We start from the raw sequence: 18,132 nt of genomic DNA on the forward strand, positions 1-18,132 counted from the left end.
ATTTACTGAGACAAAACGAACAGGTCCTTATTCCTTTCTTTAAACTTTAACGAAAGTCTATTGCAAAATGATTTCACTTCTTTTATAGTGATCTGTGCAGTATTTGGGTCCATGAAGTGTTCAGTGAGTGAACATACGTCTGGGTTAATACTGTATGAAATCACAGTATAATGCTTCACAATATTGAGCATTCGCTCTCAACTGTGGGTTCAGCAGTTGTAAAGGTGGCGGTCAGGTTATTTTTTTTAAAATCAGACCCATCCGTGACAGCATTTGTCGAGAACTTAAACCTGGTTTTTGACAATGCAGTTACACTCTGATTACAGCAGACTACACGCTGAACGTTGGCATTTTAGGTGATTTGTCATTCCTGCGTTTATGCTACATTTGCTCTACAAATCTTCAGTCTCGTCTCGCAAGCGCTACGCGGAAAATCGAAGTGATTAGAGCAAAAGCGGAGTGCCAGGAGATCGGCGTAACAGAGACGAGATCTCCGCCTCCGCCGTCGCTCCTCGTTAAAACGGGCGGAGAAGGAAGGAGGGCTTCGGGTGTTCGTTCGCCGCTTTGTGCGCCGATGCCGAGAAGCAACGGGTGGAATGGAAGAGTCGCGGCTTAATTAAGGAGACGATTCAGTCGCGTCGCGGGTAATTCGATCTGACGGAGGTCGTAGAGCAAGAAGCGGATAACCTCCGTCGATTTAAAACTCGAAAAGACGTGCTGTAAAGTGACAATAAAGGTATCCGACATTCCAAAGTAAGCGCACATGTCACTGTAGAAGCTTTTACGAAACACAAGACCTGGATGCTATTCATGAGAGAGTTAAGGGACTCTTTTGACTCATTTGTATTAAGTGATTGGATTGTTTGACACAAATCCTAGCATTTTGCTCCCCTGATTGCAAACAATCCAGAGCATCTAATGTTTCAAGAGGCAGGAACCATAGAGGTAAATTGGCCTGTGGTGTTTCTAGTGTTAATATTCTAGTGACTCATGTTTATTAGCATACAGAATTATGTTCTTAGATTAATAAAATACAAGTCATTCACTTCTTTTACCATTCAGATAAAGGTAATGGGGAGAAAGAGAGACTCTGTGTGTGTGTGTGTGTGTGTGTGTGTGTGTGTGTGTGTGTGTGTGTGTGTGTGTGTGTGTGTTGTGTGAAAGTTGCACAAAATTGCAACCACTTAAAAATTCAGATAGTCAAGTGGGAACCTTTCACATCAAAAACATTATGACTCTTTCATGGCAATGGTGCCCCCTTGTGGTTAGAAGCTTTTGTTGCATTCAAAGAAGAAACGTCCTTATAAACAACAATGTAGACATCACAAAGTAATTTTCTGTATTATGACCTAAAAATCATTCAAACATATATAAACATAATATTAAACATCGCATTCTTTATTATCATTTAGAATGTCTTGCTCTGTATGCACTGCAAATACTGCTTTGTCCTAAGGTAATTACTTTTTTATGGGTCAACCAGCAAATGCAATCTCTCTCTCTCTCTCTCTCTCTCTCTCTCTCTCTCTCTCTCTCTCTCTCTCTCACACACACACACACACACACATATACCCACTGCCATATATTATTTCATGTTAGTCCTTTAAAAAGTAATTTATTTGCTAACAATCTCACCCTTATTGTTTAAATGTCTCTTCAGTAACAATAACTCAGAATATGGTACAAACTATTTCATGAAATGGAATGTAGTTCAGCAACCCATTTGTCTGGTTCTGATTGATTATGGATAAAGCCCAAAGTCAGAAAAAGATTCTAGCATGTTTGCTTGATCGACCGTGAGGGGAAAGTGGCGAAGCTAGGAGTAACACTTTGTAAACCGCTGATGGAATTCCTTTACTTTGCTGAGCAAAATCTTAAGTTTATCAGCAGGTGGTAGGATGGTCATCCTTAAAAATATAGAGGATGAGAAGAAAAGAAGAAATGGTGAGTGTTTAATGTGGTTAAAATTACAGGCATTGTACTATCCTATAGGGACTGACTCTGTATGCAGAGTCATTGAGTCAAAAACGTACCGGAAGTGATAGGTTCCCTCCTTTTGACCGAAGCCACTGCCAGGGACCAAACAGATGCCTGTCTCCTCTAGGAGCTTCATACAGTAGAACATATCTGGTGCTTGACCCTTTTCCTGCACTCGCGCACACACACACACACACACACACACACACACACACACACAAACAGTATGTAACCCATCAATCAACGTCAAGTCGCAGTTAGCAGATGGTAGGTGAGGCAGACTCAAACCTTGGCCTCTCGTATGGCGCGCTCAGGCAGGGTGATCTGGGGGAAAGAGTACATGGCCCCCTGCACCGGGTTGCACCTGATCCCTGGCACTGTGTTCAGGATCTCCTCCGTCAGCTTGGCCTTCTGCGCCAGGTCGCCCAGTGTGGCCGTCCGCTCCTGCAGGAAACGGTCAGAGGACGGAGGCAGAGCGGGGCTGAAGGGTGCTGACATAGTCGATGAAGCCTGTCACTTGAAAAGCCAGTGTACTTCAGTGAAGACCCAAACAACGTTAGCGCAGGGCAAGACACATTGATCTACAACGACAGCAAAACAGTTCCTTTTGGAAATTGGATTCCAGCTTGTACATTCACCTGTACCTTTACCATGCAATCCGGTGCATGTGCTAGTTCCCAGGCTATTTATTTTTAAGCGGACCAAAGAACTTTCACTAACCCACATCGCTGTATAAACTCCAGACCAATATCGCACGTCTATTCTGAGCATGAATTTATTATCCAACCTGTTTGGTTGCATGGAAATAGATATGCATAATGCAACTTATATGCCCACTGGGACTACCTGTGTGACAACGAATGCAGTGAAAATATACAGCTCGTCCCGTCTCTGTGAGCAGTGACAGTCTATGAAAGGGCTGTGAGAGTGTCTCTGTCATCCTGACAACAACGAAGGCTGTGGTGAGTGATGGCTGTGAAACAGGAGCACAGCTGCTGTGAAACACAAGCTGACTCCTTCAAATCAAAGTGAGTATGAGGGGCGGCCATCCCTGAGGGTCCCGTTGGGCCTAGCGTTACCTTCTGGCCTGCCGCTGCTAACGCCTGCCCCCACCTGCCAAAAACGCGTCCTGCAAGCAGAGCTACTGTACTGCAGCATTGCTCTTCGGTGAGAATAAAGGCTAATGTCTTTGTTGTGTTGCAGAGGGAAGACCAGGGGCGCAGGCATCCTGACTTTACTGACGCCTGCTATCATTTGCGACTGATGTGTGAGATTAACTTTATTTTGCTGTCGTCAGGCAGGTACTGACCCGTTTCCTGCTTGCATGTGGCCCTCGATTCCCCATCAGCATCAAAGATGGTTTTGAGGACTTGTGAGGTGAGAAGGAGGGGCGTACCTTAAGGAACTGGGCGTGGGATGGCTCTCCAGGCTGGGGTGAGTTGGTCACCAGGGCCATGAGAGCCTGCCCGGGCACGGGCGGGCACAGACGCACCGACACCAACTTGGTGAGCTGAGCCTTCACCTCGGAGTCCATGTTTATCACCTCCATATAGCCTCCTCGCATGCCACACCTGACACAGCATGTGTGTGTGTGTGTGTGTGTGTGTGTGTGTGTGTGTGTGTGTGTGTGTGTGTGTGTGTGTGTGTGTGTGTGTGTGTGTGTGTGTGAATGGGAAGAAGAATGAATTAGGTCAGCATCATATTGTTAGCTTAAAAATATGGGAAAATACAGGACTGTGTTGGGAAGAATTCCTTAACAATGACTGGCTATATCTGATTCCAAATTACTGGTACCTAAGTGTTTTTTTCAGACCCAGATTGGAGTTGCAGGCCAACTCAAGGATTCTGTTACATTCCTGATGCCCACTGACCATTATGAGTCCACAAGCTTATCCTCGCTGGGGAAACTGCTCCGGAACTTTCTCTACCCTGCTTAAAGGCTGAAGTGAATTTGTTGACTGAGTTTCGTTTCCTTTTATGAAGGTTCTTCAGGAATTAGTCAGTGGCCCTGCTGTGCTGACTAATGTCTCTCGAAAAAAAAAAAAAAAACATGTACTCACTCTCCCATGTAGCACTTGGAGGTGGAATGGAATGATGCCAGCTCCACCGTGTTGAAGTATTCAGGACCCATCTCATATAACACCTTTTTAAAAGAGTAGAACTTGCAGCCCTCTGCGTACACGTTGTCCTGATATACCTGCAGGGTATAGAAAGGGAGAGGTGTGAAAAACAACAACAACAATGACTACAACGAAAAAAAAAACCCTGGGCTGAGGGAAGCTAAAGCAAATGACGGAATTCTGTTGAAAATATCACATTACCTCATCAGCCATGAGGAAGAGGCGCTCCTTGGCAGCGAATCGAATCACGTCCTCGATGCGTTCTCTGCTCTGGACCTGGCCTGTACAGCATTGGAAAGGCTCAGAACTACAGACACATACAGCGTAATATAGACACATTTATTCTAGATATTAATATGTCATGTCACAAGATATACAGTGTTCATGTCCGGGTGTTAAACGCTAGCAAGCTTTCGTTTTATGAAAAAGGACTTTGGATTCAGCCGTGATCGTCGGCTCAGACTGCACTGTTGGGTGGGTTGCTTTGGTTTGCGTCAGCAGGTGACCCTATTCTAAGATGGCAGGTTTTCTTGTTTTGTTTTGATGGTGGTAGAACGTTAAGGAGAGCTTAGAAATTGGAGGGCAAATTGATTTCCCTTCCTAAACACACAGCTTTAGCTTGGGTCATTCTCAGGGTAACGGTGGGGTCATGAAAAGGGCTAGTTCCATCAGCGGTTTTCTTAGACACCTGTGGGGTTGCCAGGGTTGATGATGCAGAGGACTCTTGGGTTGCAGTGCTTGCTGGCCGCCTGTAGAGAGCGCTGCAGCTCGCTGATGTCCAGACCCCAGCACTTATCCTCATCCAGGTAGTAGTTGAGCTGCACGGCTCCCAGCTCGGCTATGGCGGCGGAGTAGAGGGGGTACTGGGGAATGGGGATCATCACCCCTGTACGGGTACGACCCTCGCCTGCGGTGAGCAACTTCAGCATGGTCTGAGAAAGAGAGAGAGAGAGAGAGAGAGAGAGAGAAGGATGACCAAAAAAAAGAGTGGAGAAGGAAGAAAATAGATAAAGAAAGCATTGGAGGGCAGAGAGAAAAAGATGAAGACAGGGACAAAGAGACAGAAAAACAGAACAGAGAGAAAGACAGACAGAAACAAAAAAAAGAAAGACGTAGAAAGAGAGAAAGTTCCAGTCAGTTCCTAGTATGCACTCCAAACTAGCCATAGCCCCTTATCCTAGACAAACTTACTAAACAAATATAGTATTTGGTGAACTTGCTCAACACGTTCTTTTTGTTCTATGAACACTCCCCTTTCACCTTTCCTGGACTGGAAAAGGACAGACTACAGTGGAAAGCTGTTTTCATAAGATGTGGGTGGCAAACACACTAATTTGCCTCAGAATACAGTAATTTGCCAGTTATGTCATATTTTGTGCAGTTACTTCTAAATGACTGCTAAAAGAGTAAATGATGCATTTTGTTTGGAATGATTAGATAGTTTACATTGTTGCTGTCAAAAAATACAGCTGCGATATGGCTGTGAAGTAGAACCCCTCTGTTGAGTAGAATATAATGGCTGGAAATGGAGTGCGCAACTCATTCCGCATTCGTCTGTCTGAGATTCTGGAGACCCACCACAATGCCGTCACTAGCCCCCGTGGTCAAGTAGATGTTGTCTGGGTCACATGGTACACCGCCATCCCGACGTTCGATGTAGCGAGAGACGTCCTGTCGCACACATTCTATGCCCTGACTAGCTGTGTATGCACCTAAAAAAAACAACAACAACGACGACAATGACAAGATCAGAAAACGTGAAGGTCAGGTGTTCTATTTCTAACCAAACGTGAAGCATGCTTCCAATTCTGCTGTCCCCACAATGTCACAACAAACACACACACACACACCTATACTGCTCCCGCCACAAGCCTTCAGAATGCGCTGCGCACGGTACTTGGTGTCCTCTGGAAACTTGTCATCGTCAAGCAGCTCCGGATAAGAACATAGTGCCAAGACCTGGCAGAGAAGGGCATAGGTTAAGATATAGAATGAAAAATACTCCTTACAACCAGCTGAGCCACGTCAAACAAAATGGAAAAAGGTGACGAGTTACAGCGGGATGAGGGCACGCTCATCCTCGTGCTCCATAGGCTCGTCCTGCAGGCTTCTGGAGCTAGGAAAAAAAGATCACTTTCAAACTACCTCCCTATGTTTTAATGCAAACATAGCTTCGAGCTGGAATTTCTGGCCTTGCCTCTGTATTCATCAAAAGAAATGCACCCAAACACAAATGCAGGTGCCCGGTGCAGCAGCTGTATGCAAATATTAATCACGAGCCATTTCATCTGATCTTTACAGATTTAAAAAAAAAAAAAATCATAAAGCTACCAGACTTGTACTGCCCATTAAAGATGTTTGCAATGGCCCGAGGCTCCAGTTTATGTGGTTAGTAAAAGGAACTGCATTTAGACAAAATGCGGAATTCCAGGCAATTGCCGCTTTGAAGTGGAGTTGTAGGAGCCGCGTATGATGAGATGGTTACCTGTCTGAAGAAGGTCACAGGCCTCTGACCCATGGCATGGGCATCCCCAATGTTGGCCTTGATGACTTCATTAAAGGGCTTCTTCACTCCCTGTGAAATGAAATGAGTCACAGTCAACAGTCACTCTCGGTTAATTGAAGCGATTTGTTTTCCACAAGGATTTATATTTGCATTGGCTTGTTGTAAAATGTTGATCTTCCTAGCATGCAATGCGCCCCTTGCGCACACGGCTGGAGCCAAGCAAACAGCCAGCACGGAACGCCGTTTCGGCAACCCCCACCGCACCGTGTTTACTCTTTCACTCGAAGAGTTGACGTGTTCTCAACGAGCTCTCGATTTCACACGCCGGCTCCCCTTTCGCTCCTGAAACACGCGGAACCGATGCACTGCAACAATGAATCCTTGCTTTCACTGAAACTCAGCGGTATGGGAAAGCGTTCTGTGTCATTCTGGATCCCACACCACCTCTGAACCAAGCAATGAAGCGCACGGAATACCTGGTACAGTTGTGTCGCCAGCTTAGATAAATTTTGTAGACTGTTATGAGTGTCCCCCAAGGATGGGGTTGGCAATTACTGCTCCAGTATATATTGATTTAAGAACTCTGTTCTCCACAAATGTGTGTGTTAAAAAAAAATGTAAGTGTTCAGAGTCTAAACAGATCGAAGTATATAAAGAAGCAGAAGCTTCTGCGAAAGTGGAGGCCACTGAGGAAAATGACAGGGCCAGTTCTGAAGCTAGGTGCTGACATATCACAACAAAGGGATGTTTCAGTTCCAGAATGCTGAGATGCTTAAATGTGACAAAATGTGGCACACTAACAATCACCCCCACACACTAAAGCCTACATCCAGAGTTTTGTAATATCACTTGTGACCAACGCTCCCATATCTCTATATTTTGACGACTAGAAAGTAGAATAAAGCCTATATTTGTTCCCATTCATATTTTCTTTAGATTATTTTTAATGTAGCATTATAGATTGCATCCAGAACACTGCATTGGTTTTGTTTCCAGTTTCCAAACTACCTTTTTCTTAACTCAATTTTTTTTTTTAAGTTAAACCTCCCTGATCGTAAACAGGAAGAAAATGTCAATAATCCTATGCGTGCAGTTACGTGCAGATTCGGGACCCTTTGGTTCCTCTGGACCCTCTGCTGTCTGATATGGCTGTCCATTAGCGCCAGCTGCATTTAAAAAACAACAGCAGGTTGTGTGTACAGGACCAGCTGATGAGCCCAACAGGCTATAGAGGTCTCCCTGTGGGCAGTAGTGCTGGGCTGCCCAATAAGAGGGGCTGCCATGTGTATTCACTGAAACCTCAGCTGAATAAATAACATTCCATTAGGGGACCCCCCCCCCTCCTCCCCTCTTATTGGCTTAAAGGAAGGGATGCCTCTCAGCACCAGCCAATCAGGTGGGGCAGTAAGAGAAACACCCCTAGGTACACCATAATCTCCAATTACGTTCAATCTGAGGGAGGCCCTTTTTTTAAACTGGAAACAGGATTTGGTAGGGACATAATCATGCAGAGTTGCTCGGTTAGAGGTTACATGCAAGGGATTGGTCAGCTTTTCGAAAACAAGTTCTATTATTTTCTCAGGTGGACTTCTGCAGTCTCGCAATAGCATACAATGTCCTGAAAGTGGTCCCAGGCTGTGTGCACTAATATAAAGTGAAACTAGTGAATACAGTTATATCTACATTACCTCACTGTCATTTTATCTTGTGCTGGCAATTACAAATTCAAGTTTACAAATTTAGCACAATACACTTGTTAGTCTGTTACATTAAACAATCACATTTAGCCCGGCACTTAATCAGATAGCTGAGGCCTATTAACAAGATTTATAGGGTTTGGTAAACCAACCTTAGGTGAAATTGTACAGAGATTTTACTGTCACCATGGAGGTAGCTCAGTCTAATGGCTGTTTAGGAGTGATGGCAAATATTAGCTTTATAATAATACTAGATTATAATTACACTTTACTAATAATATGTAGTTAAAAATAGTAATAATCGTAGATGAAACAGTCAGTACTATAAAAAATAGTTGTTCTCAGAGTGGATGTAAACTAGCCAAACAAGGAGGGAGTTATAGATTTAACTGCTGCTCTAAAAGGGGTAAAATAGCAGTTTAAGCAATTTCTTAACGACTATAAAAATCCTGACTTGCATTGTGGCAAAAGAAAACCCAATATTAAACAAACTGGTTGTACTGGTGCTATACTAGATGAAGCAAAATTGATAAAGAATCCTTTGTTCCATTTAACAGAGTGTATTACTAAGTACTATGATTAGATTGTGAGCCATGAATAGATATGCAGACTTAGGGACAAAGGAGGAGAGAGAGAGGGAGAAAGAGAGTGAATTCCTATGAAGATAGGGGAAGGTAACCTTTGTTGTGCAAAAACCTTTGTGAAAAAATGAAAAAATGTTTTAATGAAAAAAAAAAAAGCATTCTCTATGCTATTACCTGAGGCAAATTTTTATCACCTCTTCCTAGAAAGGTTTAAATTATCTTACTTGAACAACTGGATTTATAACCTGAAACCAGAAACCTACTAAGCTTCCAAGAGCCACGATAAAACTGTGCTTTTTGTTTTTATGCCAAGTCAACCTAACACCTAACACCCTTTCAGATCTCTCAGTGAATCTGCAGCACAGTTTTACAGCACAGCCTGCCTCTCACATGCTGCACTCTGCTCCAACACAGCCTCCAATTTACAGAGTGCCTGGGCAAACAGCAAAGCTGCTTGTTCCCATGGTGATCTTTTCAGATCAGGGTCCGGACCTCCCAGATAAGTACACTTCACCAAAAGCAACCATAACAACGCTTTCAGGTCTTTAAAATACATACACATGTGTGTGTGTGTGTGTGTGTGTGTGTGTGTGTGTGTGTGCGTGCCCATGTGCACGTATGTGTGTACACTCGTGCAATATTGGTGGAGCATCACTGTACAGGACTATAAAGGTTTACTGCACACAATACCAGTTGCATACAATCAAGTTTAGAAGGATATGTAATCCTGTGCTTCATCTTGTCTATTCAGCTAAATCTCACAAGCTGTATGATAGATCTAGCTATCGGAACTGCTGCACCGTGACTTTGTCTCCTTGACTGAGCAGTAGTTTGACCTCTACGGGCCTAGATGTGGCAATCTCTAATAACGTACATCAGCGTGTGGTTAGCGGGCGAACTGAATCTCTGGGGTAGAGTGGACTTCAGAGGGGAAAGGTCTCGCTCTCTGTAGCTACAGGAGCCTGTTTTCACGTTGCGATTTTCTGTGCCATCAGAATAGCCAGCACGTCGTCAGTTGTTTGCTCAACTGAATGTCTCACTCATGCACTCTACCCCATGCCAAATGAGCCATTTTAATCCAGGTCCACTGACAATCAAATATCAACCAGGACATATTAAAGCAAATAGCCCATTCTGTTGAGCAATAGCCTCCAGGAATGATTGACTGGAAGACTTTGACATTTGGGTGTGTCAGCAGACCAGAGAATGGTAAACTAGCTTCTTCCCCAAGCAACAGCGACACCTCAGTAACTGGCCAAGGTCCACATTCTGTAATAGTGAAGAAGAAGAAGAAGAAGAAGACAGGTAAAAAAAGAACTAATCTTGGATTTCTTATGGTGATGCTGTTAATCACATGACATTAACCTCTGCTGGAAATAATCAAAGCGTGTGACTGATATTCAGACTGAATTAAATAGGACTCGCGAGGTAGCCAGAAACACAAACACAGCACAGCGTTAGATCAGCAACCAGACTACAGCATGCCTTTACTCTGGAACCCAGCACCGGCCATGATCACATGACCCAACGTGTAGGAACAGCTCCCACAACCCCAGCTATGTTCATGCCAACCATGTTCACCTCGGACTGCATTCTTAAGCCAACAACCCCGGTGTCCCACCTGCAGCAAACAGCAGAACTGCTCCAGTTAACAGCAACAAAACAGCAAAACGTGTCCAGAACTGAAGACGCGCTGGTGACAAAATGGCGCTACAACAACATTACAAAATGTTCCAAATGATTTATGGCATCACGCCTTTGAAGAGCTCACTGGGGACATGAGGAGGTACCAACAGCAACTGTGCACCAACCTGCACTGACGGCACCGGTGGAACTGCCTGGGCTACAGGACTCCTAGAACAGGTCCTGAGTCATTCAAGAGGACGAGTGAGAGCACCTCCGCGTCCCTCCGAGTCTGCTCAGGTGGTGCAGGTACAGGGAGTTGCAACTGCCATGGGGTCACCGCACCGCACGGACCTATGCACTCGGTGGAGGTCACGAGCATGCAGTCGCCCTGGCTAGTTGGTGGAGAGCTTCCTAAGCACTGAGGTCCCAAGCCAATCTTCACAATTAATTCCCAGAGTCCCCATGGGAGGGCTCTGCTCAGGATAGCTGGACAGTTGTTCTGCTTGGGTGGACATCCACTCAGTGCATACTTTGTATAAACGTTTTTGTGCTAGTTGATTAACATTTGTAATATAATGGAAAATGGACTGCTGCAACACAGTTCAGCATTTTACACTTGTAGCTGGAAGAGTACCAATTCCAGTTTGTTCCTTTTGCACCATAAAAATACACAACCTTGAACTAATGTCTTGGGTGCATTTTAGAATATTTTGCCGACACGTAATTTACCTGAAAAAAAATAACATCATAACCCTAATAATTTCAGGTTTTTGTTATTATTTCAAGGCAACAATTAATGAACTATTCCATCAGGTAGTTACCATACCTCCTTCAGCTCTTTTTCGATCTGCACGGCGCGCTGTACAATAGGTCCGCGGACAGCGTACTCGACCTTCTTGATGTTGGCGTTCATGGTGTCAATGGTCAGCACCTTCTGCCGCCGGGACAGCGCTTCGTTCTCGGCCATTTCTCGACGTGCGAGTCCGCTGTGGGCCGTGGCGAGGTTAGAGAGAGTCCTGCTAGGGAACGAGACGGGAGAAAGATTCGGCACGTAGCAGACGCCGCATTTTCGGAGTCGGGCAATGTCACACCGGTTCCCCGTCCCTCGTGTCCAAGAAAGCACGGTTTTACACGGGAGCATTTGTGCGCGCCTAGTTGTCAAGCTCGCAAAGCGCTAGCAGTGCTGGTATTAAACTTCTAAATGTCCTAATTGTAAAGCTTTAATTCCCAAAATGTAGACAACCTACACCCTCCGTTCGTGTTCCGCGAGGCTACAATACACAGATGGACATTATGAGATGAAAAAGCAGTAGACCTTTGACCCATGCAACAGATAACCTAAAAGCCAACAAGATTTCATCAGATTTCTAGTCGTAGCCCAGACAGCCTCCTTGCCGTGGACTACTGGGCACTGTTCTTTACTTTTTATGAATGCCTCTTGCTTTTTATAGCCGACGCGAGTTTGTATCAACAACCCCCACCAAGTTTAACGTACCAAAAGTTTTCGAAGCCTCCGGTTTCCTAGACAACAGCCACCAGCGACAAGCCTATGCGGGTCCGTTTCGGAAAGTAACCAGCGTTAAACTTCTCTTCCCGCGAAACTTCACGGAAACTCAAGGAGGAGAATTCGAGCTGTTAGCTCCTAGCAGAATGAATAAAGGGCTCCTCCCTTACTGACAGCCTGGACGGAGAAGATAACGTGAACCGTGTCTATGGGATCGCTCACAAACGATTCGTAGGACAAACCGTCGACCTCCGTTAATAACCGTCGACCTCCGTTAATAACAAACAAATACATTCTGAAGGCACATACATAGGCTACTTATTAATATACATTTCGATTAGTATAAGGACAACAAAGCTACAACACTAGTTTCTAAGTTAGATACACACATTTATACCTATCAACATTTTATTTTACAGACTGAAACTGCGGAGTTTTCAAGAGGAAAATCCAGTTCTCTGTCATAAGCAGGCAATACCCCGTCATAAATTAAGCCAATTTTTCAATTACTGCACCTACAGAATGAAACCAATTCAGACTAAAAATCAGACTAAAATTATAAAACATTGAGTCGAGTTCTTCCAGTACCAATGTAATATTTTAAATGAACATCTTTATGATCTGATTATATATTGCATGCACTCTACAATTTTATTTCACTCTAAAGTCTGTTTCAAAATCTCGACGAGGTAGTTGAGCAATTTGCTTTTCTATTATTGCTCAATATCAAATCTGAAGGTAAAAGGACGTTCGCTTTATTCACTAACTTACCACAAGTCTATTAAAACAACGTAGTCAAAAATTAATACATCCAATAATTACAATTATTTTTTATACACATAATACATACTCTTTGAAAATCTGGACACTATAACTTTTGTAATTACACATGCTATGTCATGTTAGCTGAAGTGTTAGGCACCTTACGACATTCCCTTTATGATGTGTACAGAACGTGCCTGTCAGCCCATACTCTCCAAAGAAGCTGGCTAATCAGTTTTTTTTGCAGTACAAGGAACAATTTAATAATTAATTGAAACATCCCGTTTCTCTGGAAGCTTTGTGTACTTCACTACAATTTCTAATATCTATCTATCTCTCTATCTATCTATTTATCCATCACTCTATGTGCATAAATATAGTGTATATAAATATATTATTGTTTCACTGGTAACTACATAATATTTGTCAATATTACAATAAATGTATACATAAGCGTACTTCAGAAGAACATTTTTGTTGCTACAGGAAAATGTGATTGTTATATCCACATAACAGATTCAAATTCACTTTTTAGGACAACTGCAATTTAGTGATATGAAAACAATCATAATAAATGTATCATCAACCCCCCCCCCCCCAGCCCCACCCCCACACACACAATGTCACAGTACACAGAAGTCACGGCTCGGTTCACACCAGTTTGGACATCATGAGTTCGGTACAAGAGTGGAAAAAAACAACAAACCTCCAAATGCTTAAGCCTAGGTTTCTTTTTATTTATTTTGCACAGACATGAAAGTTAGTTTATTCCACCTAATGTCATGTTGTCGCCCCTGAGGTAGATGATGCAGCTTGCAGTGTATTAAACAGTAAAATGTCAAACGTAAACGGTGAACATACACTCTTACCAAGGTCATATTTTTATGTAGGGATGATAAGAAGGAGAAGGAGTTCGAGTCCTGGGTTTTGGCTTGGGGTTTTTTGGTCTAGCTCCAGTGATTGGTTTGCTGGCAGTGTAGTGAGTAATGACATTGCCACTCCTGTGGGGGTACCAGAGTTCAGTCTCCTGTCTGGGCAAATGCGCTGTGCTATACCAATAAGCATAATTTGGCAAGACTCCTAACACTACATTTTCCAACCTCTGTACCGACAGAAATTGTAAGAAGTGACTTGAAAGAAGCAGGTGTCATTTGCATTTGCCAAAGTGTGACTCATATGCCAATGAGCTTAAGCTGATGCTAACTTTCTAACAGCTTAAGCTATCGGGTGGAACTCACATTTATCGATCTTTATACATAGGCTACCATGTACTCTCTTTACAACTGAATGCATCGAACTAGAGTCTGTGTACCATGACAGTTCAGGACAAATACACGTACCCTTATATACACACACACACACACACACACACACACACACACACACACACACACACACACACACACACACACATTCAAACCTACTCATAACACACTTCCAAATGTGACATACTGTAAAGATACCTTTGTATTAAATTTACATTGTGCCTGTCTTTTACATGCATCGGTGACCATCAGTAGTTTAGACAAAACACTCTGTATGTTTGTGATTGGAAGAGTCAAACTGGTAAACATTTCCAATAATGGTATTCAATTCGCATACTTACAGTAAACAAAACAAGTGCCAAAAAAACCTTTGACAGGAGTCAAATTACGAGTGGTATAGAATAGTAGTCACAGAATAAATAACCTTTACTCAGCTGCTGTATAAAAAACAGTCAATGATGTGTTTCAAAAAGGCACACAGTAATGCTTATATGAAGGTCAGCAGGCCTTTGACATTTTTTCAAATTTTTTCAATTTTCTCAAAACTGCAACTGTAGGAGATGATTTGAAGCGAACATGCAGTACACACGATAATAATGTGTGCATGTCTTACCCTTCCACAGCCTACTATCTGAAACCATCTGAATACCAACAAGCACATTTCTTCCACACCCTAGAAGCCGGTTGGCGTAGAGATGGCGTTGAGAGTGTGTGTGGCGACAGTGCGCAGGGCGAAGGTGGGGACGGAGAGGTCAGTGAGGAGGAAGAGCTGGTGCTGAGGAGTCTGCAGGCCATAACACTTACAGTCATCAGTCACCAGGTAACACTGCACAGGGAGGTGAGTAAAGCCCAAGGAGAACTCCTCGTGGAGTCGTTCTGCAGTCGCAGAGGGAGGTGACGTGGGCAAGGCGACAGGCTCCTCTGAGGTAAAATACCGAGTCACCGCGAAGGTGTAGAAGGCACGCAGAAGCTCCCACCGGTGAGCTGGTGAGGAGAGGGGTGGCACCTCAGAGGGGGTGTGGCCACGAGCATGCGGGCACACCGCAACAGCGCGGCGTGACTCGCGGTTGATAATCAACAGGGCTTCGACATCCCAGCGGAGGCGGACAGACGGAGGCAGGGTGGAGCGCTCGGCCTGCTCCAGGCAGACACGCAGAGCCTCCACCACGGGGGACCAAAAACGGCCCACCAGCTCGCTCTCCGCCCGCTGCAAGGAGGGGCTAGGCCCGCACAGAACACACGCCACCACCCCAGGGAGCAGCTGGAAGCAGAGCAGCCTGTGGGCAACTGTGGGGCTGCCTTGAGGCAGGAAGACGGGGTAGTCACAGGAAGTCGTCCCAGAGAGTGAATTCACCAGGGCAGACAGCAGCACGACCTCTTGAGGAGCGAGGCGCCACCACTTGTCAGTAGCCAGGGCTAACCGGCCGCGCACAAGCAAGCAGCCAAATTCACTGTCGGCAGCGCGTGTGAAGGAGTCCAATGTCTCTTGGAGAATCCCAGGCTGCGAGGGGAGCAGGCAGTCGGCGCAGTGTGTCAGGTCGCCCATGAAGCCCTGGTCCTTGCCTCCACGCTCAAGGAGCCTGTCGATTAGGCGGTAGCACGATCGCAACTCCCTCTTCAGCCGCTCCACGTTGCGCACGTTGGCCAGCTCGTCCTGACCGAGCACCAGCACCATGCAGTTCCAGGCGTTCTCCAGCAGACGGCGCAGGTGCAGCTCGCTAGAGGCGCCCGCAGTGCCGCTCACAGCGATGAGCATCAGGCTGTCCTGGAAGACCCTCCAGGCCACTCGGCTGTCTCGCTCTGTCTCGCAGCTGGACAGCAGGGCACCCTGCCCAGCCCCAAACATGTGGACCCCATTCAGAGAGCCGATGACAGAGAAGGGGAGCTGCTTACAGGAGCCGCGAGAGAAGAGCGGGACGCCGCTGGATGCGGTGAGACACAGAAGCTGGACAGTCTCTGACGGGAGCATTCTGCATTCTAGCCATCGAGGACAGAGGCACAGAGAACACAAGAACAGAACATCATGAATATGTTAATTTGTCGAAATTACGTTTAAAGTTGTGACAGGGATAGGCCTTCTTTACAGTATGGTGTCAACAAAACTGTCCCATCATTATAGTGAGAAATGTATACATAAGAAGAAGGGGTCGGTGAGATGGGGAATAACAAAATAAGTCTTTAATGTCAAAGCAAAGACGTTTAGTTTGCTTGCTAGCTAGCCAACGTTACCCTCTCACAACATGAAACGCAGAATGCTATTCTAAAGAAAACAGCTTTAATGTCTAACTAACTAGCTAGCGTTAGCTAACTAGCTAGTTTAACTACTTGTACTTTAAAAGTTATGAAGATGAGGTGAAAGTTAATTCCTTGTAAATCATAGAAAGGTAAATCCTAACGTACCTATAGCCAGCCTGGAGAGTTAAGTGAAGAAGAGTTAGATAGCCACCTTAGATAGCGAGTCTTAGCTAGCTTAGTACGAATGCATCATCAACCTCTTAGGGTAATGTAAACTAAAAGCATAACGTTTACTAACCTAAACTGCACGAATTCAGATTGGCTTTAGGTCCAAGCGGGAACGTGTGCAGTAAATTTGGTTACTAAATTAGCTGTCTAGATAGTGTAACTAGCTAGCGTTTCACGCTTCTCAGAAGCTTAGCTTAGCTAGCTAACCTGTCTTTAACGACACATCACGTCGCCACAGCAACTTCCGAAAACACTCCGCTTAGAAAGCCTCTTCTTTCGGATCTAGTCACGCGTAAGGTTTGGGCGAGTTAAATAACTTCCACACTGCCACCTACTGTGAGATGAGAGGTTTGCCATTATTGTCGGTCGTTCATGTTGTCCCTAATAACGTTTGAATGGTATAAAAGGTAGGCTGCATGTTGTGGTGTTTATTGCAGGAATATCTTCTTTTTTTTATTGTTGGTTGTTCTGTGCTCAACTCATGCCAAAAACAACCATGGCAAAATGATGATCAGAGAACCCCTCTAGCAAGGTGTGCCCTCTTGCTAGTATTCCACTTGGAGGCATTCATCTCTCTCCACATTCTAAATGCTCCGTGGACCTGCTTGGAATATCGACCTCTGAAGAACTCTGCTTCATTCACACTTCTGTCAGCACCAGGGGCTCCCTGGTTAGATGGAACTCTGCGCTGTGTTGTATGGGACCCTTTTTCAAGTTGGTTGCTCTGACCAACTTGGTTGGTTGGTCTTCCATTATACCTCTCTAGCTTGTACCATCACTTTTATTTGTCATCTGTGTAGGTTTGCTCTTTGTCTGGTTGCTGGCCTTTTTGTTATGTTTTATGTCCTTTTCCTCCCCTCGCTTTTTAATTTTGTGGTCTATTTGCTCAAACTCCTCCTAATTTTCCTGGCTGATCTCAGCTAACATTGCATTTACTGGAACAGGCCTTTTTTAAGAGTATGGCACTAATGACCTTCTCCTTGTTACATTTAACCTGAACCAAGATTGAAAGGAATTATTGAATTATTTCATTGAAAGGAATTATATTGCCATTACTTAACACATTCAAAATCTAGTGCCAATTAAGACAATTTAAAATGACCTTTTGCATCCTGTAACATTTGGCTGAAATTCAGTCCAGTTTTACCTCCGTATCATGTCTGCATTTCACTACATTCACTATCATTACAACTATAAAGGCCTCAGGATGCACAACATAATTAATATGTATCAGCTGTGTACACAGACATCGTGTGTGTCTCAACAAGGTGTATTAAATAAGACATTTCTTAGAAAACTAAAAGATGCTGTATTATGATATATATATATATATAAACCATATTCTAACCCAGAACCAATACAGAAGGAACAGCGTACAGAGGCATGTCACACACAAGCAGAGAAGAGTTGCAGGGTCAGAGTCCCTGAAAGTATAATCTTGATGGCAGTCACGGGTTAATGAGGGTCACAATGTGAAGGCGAGGTGGGAAAGCAGGGTGCAAAACAAAACCAAAGCAACGAAGCTGACAGGAAGGCGAAGCGAAAAGCTGAGAAAACCCCTAAATACAGAAGCAAAGATTCTTTACTGAGCTTCTCGTTGATCTCTCATTATGAGCTGCACCTGCGGC

The 18,132-nt window shown here is 44.4% G+C and overlaps 2 protein-coding genes across 7 annotated transcripts; both read right to left on the minus strand.

The window, feature by feature from the left end:
- Positions 1–1,377: 1,377 nt before the first annotated feature.
- Positions 1,378–12,242, minus strand: gpt (glutamic--pyruvic transaminase). 4 transcript variants are annotated; one of them, XM_027032613.3, is made up of 12 exons: positions 12,006–12,242; positions 11,337–11,526; positions 6,583–6,672; positions 5,948–6,056; positions 5,676–5,809; positions 4,786–5,029; positions 4,299–4,378; positions 4,038–4,174; positions 3,374–3,548; positions 2,266–2,421; positions 2,034–2,146; positions 1,378–1,907 (listed from the first exon to the last, which is right to left on the minus strand). In XM_027032613.3, exons 2-12 carry the CDS (start codon positions 11,475–11,477, stop codon positions 1,817–1,819), a joined length of 1,470 nt encoding a protein of 489 aa, XP_026888414.1. In that variant the 5' UTR covers positions 11,478–11,526; positions 12,006–12,242; the 3' UTR covers positions 1,378–1,816. The 4 variants fall into 4 exon arrangements, with proteins under 4 accessions (XP_026888414.1, XP_026888413.1, XP_026888412.2 ...); XM_027032612.3 differs by having other exon boundaries at positions 11,337–11,529; XM_027032611.3 differs by lacking the exon at positions 12,006–12,242 and having other exon boundaries at positions 11,337–11,942.
- Positions 12,243–13,489: 1,247 nt separating this feature from the next.
- fuz (fuzzy planar cell polarity protein) lies at positions 13,490–16,775 on the minus strand. Of its 3 annotated transcripts, none has more exons than XM_081722553.1 (2): positions 16,712–16,775; positions 13,490–16,018 (listed from the first exon to the last, which is right to left on the minus strand). In XM_081722553.1, the coding sequence occupies exon 2, from the start codon at positions 16,008–16,010 to the stop codon at positions 14,715–14,717; it is 1,296 nt and encodes a 431-aa protein (XP_081578679.1). In that variant the 5' UTR covers positions 16,011–16,018; positions 16,712–16,775; the 3' UTR covers positions 13,490–14,714. The 3 variants fall into 3 exon arrangements, with proteins under 3 accessions (XP_081578679.1, XP_035383752.1, XP_026888417.2); XM_035527859.2 differs by having other exon boundaries at positions 16,575–16,769; XM_027032616.3 differs by having other exon boundaries at positions 16,442–16,769.
- Positions 16,776–18,132: the final 1,357 nt, after the last annotated feature.

The sequence above is a fragment of the Electrophorus electricus genome, chromosome 11, assembly GCF_041902795.1.
Source record: "Electrophorus electricus isolate QZ-2024a chromosome 11, ASM4190279v1, whole genome shotgun sequence".
Taxonomy (NCBI): domain Eukaryota; kingdom Metazoa; phylum Chordata; class Actinopteri; order Gymnotiformes; family Gymnotidae; genus Electrophorus; species Electrophorus electricus.

What these genes read in the sequence shown, in the direction of transcription:
- gpt (XM_027032611.3), bottom strand. Translation starts at nt 11,651, where the DNA reads ATGCTCCCGTGTAAAACCGTGCTTTCTTGGACACGAGGGACGGGGAAC. An exon ending in GGGCTAGTGACGGCATTGTG is followed by an intron (nt 5,030 to 5,675) that starts GTGGGTCTCCAG and finishes TCTCTTTCTCAG; the next exon opens with ACCATGCTGAAGTTGCTCAC. An exon ending in CAACCCTGGCAACCCCACAG is followed by an intron (nt 4,379 to 4,785) that starts GTGTCTAAGAAA and finishes AATGCTGTACAG; the next exon opens with GCCAGGTCCAGAGCAGAGAA.
- fuz (XM_081722553.1), bottom strand. Translation starts at nt 16,010, where the DNA reads ATGCTCCCGTCAGAGACTGTCCAGCTTCTGTGTCTCACCGCATCCAGC.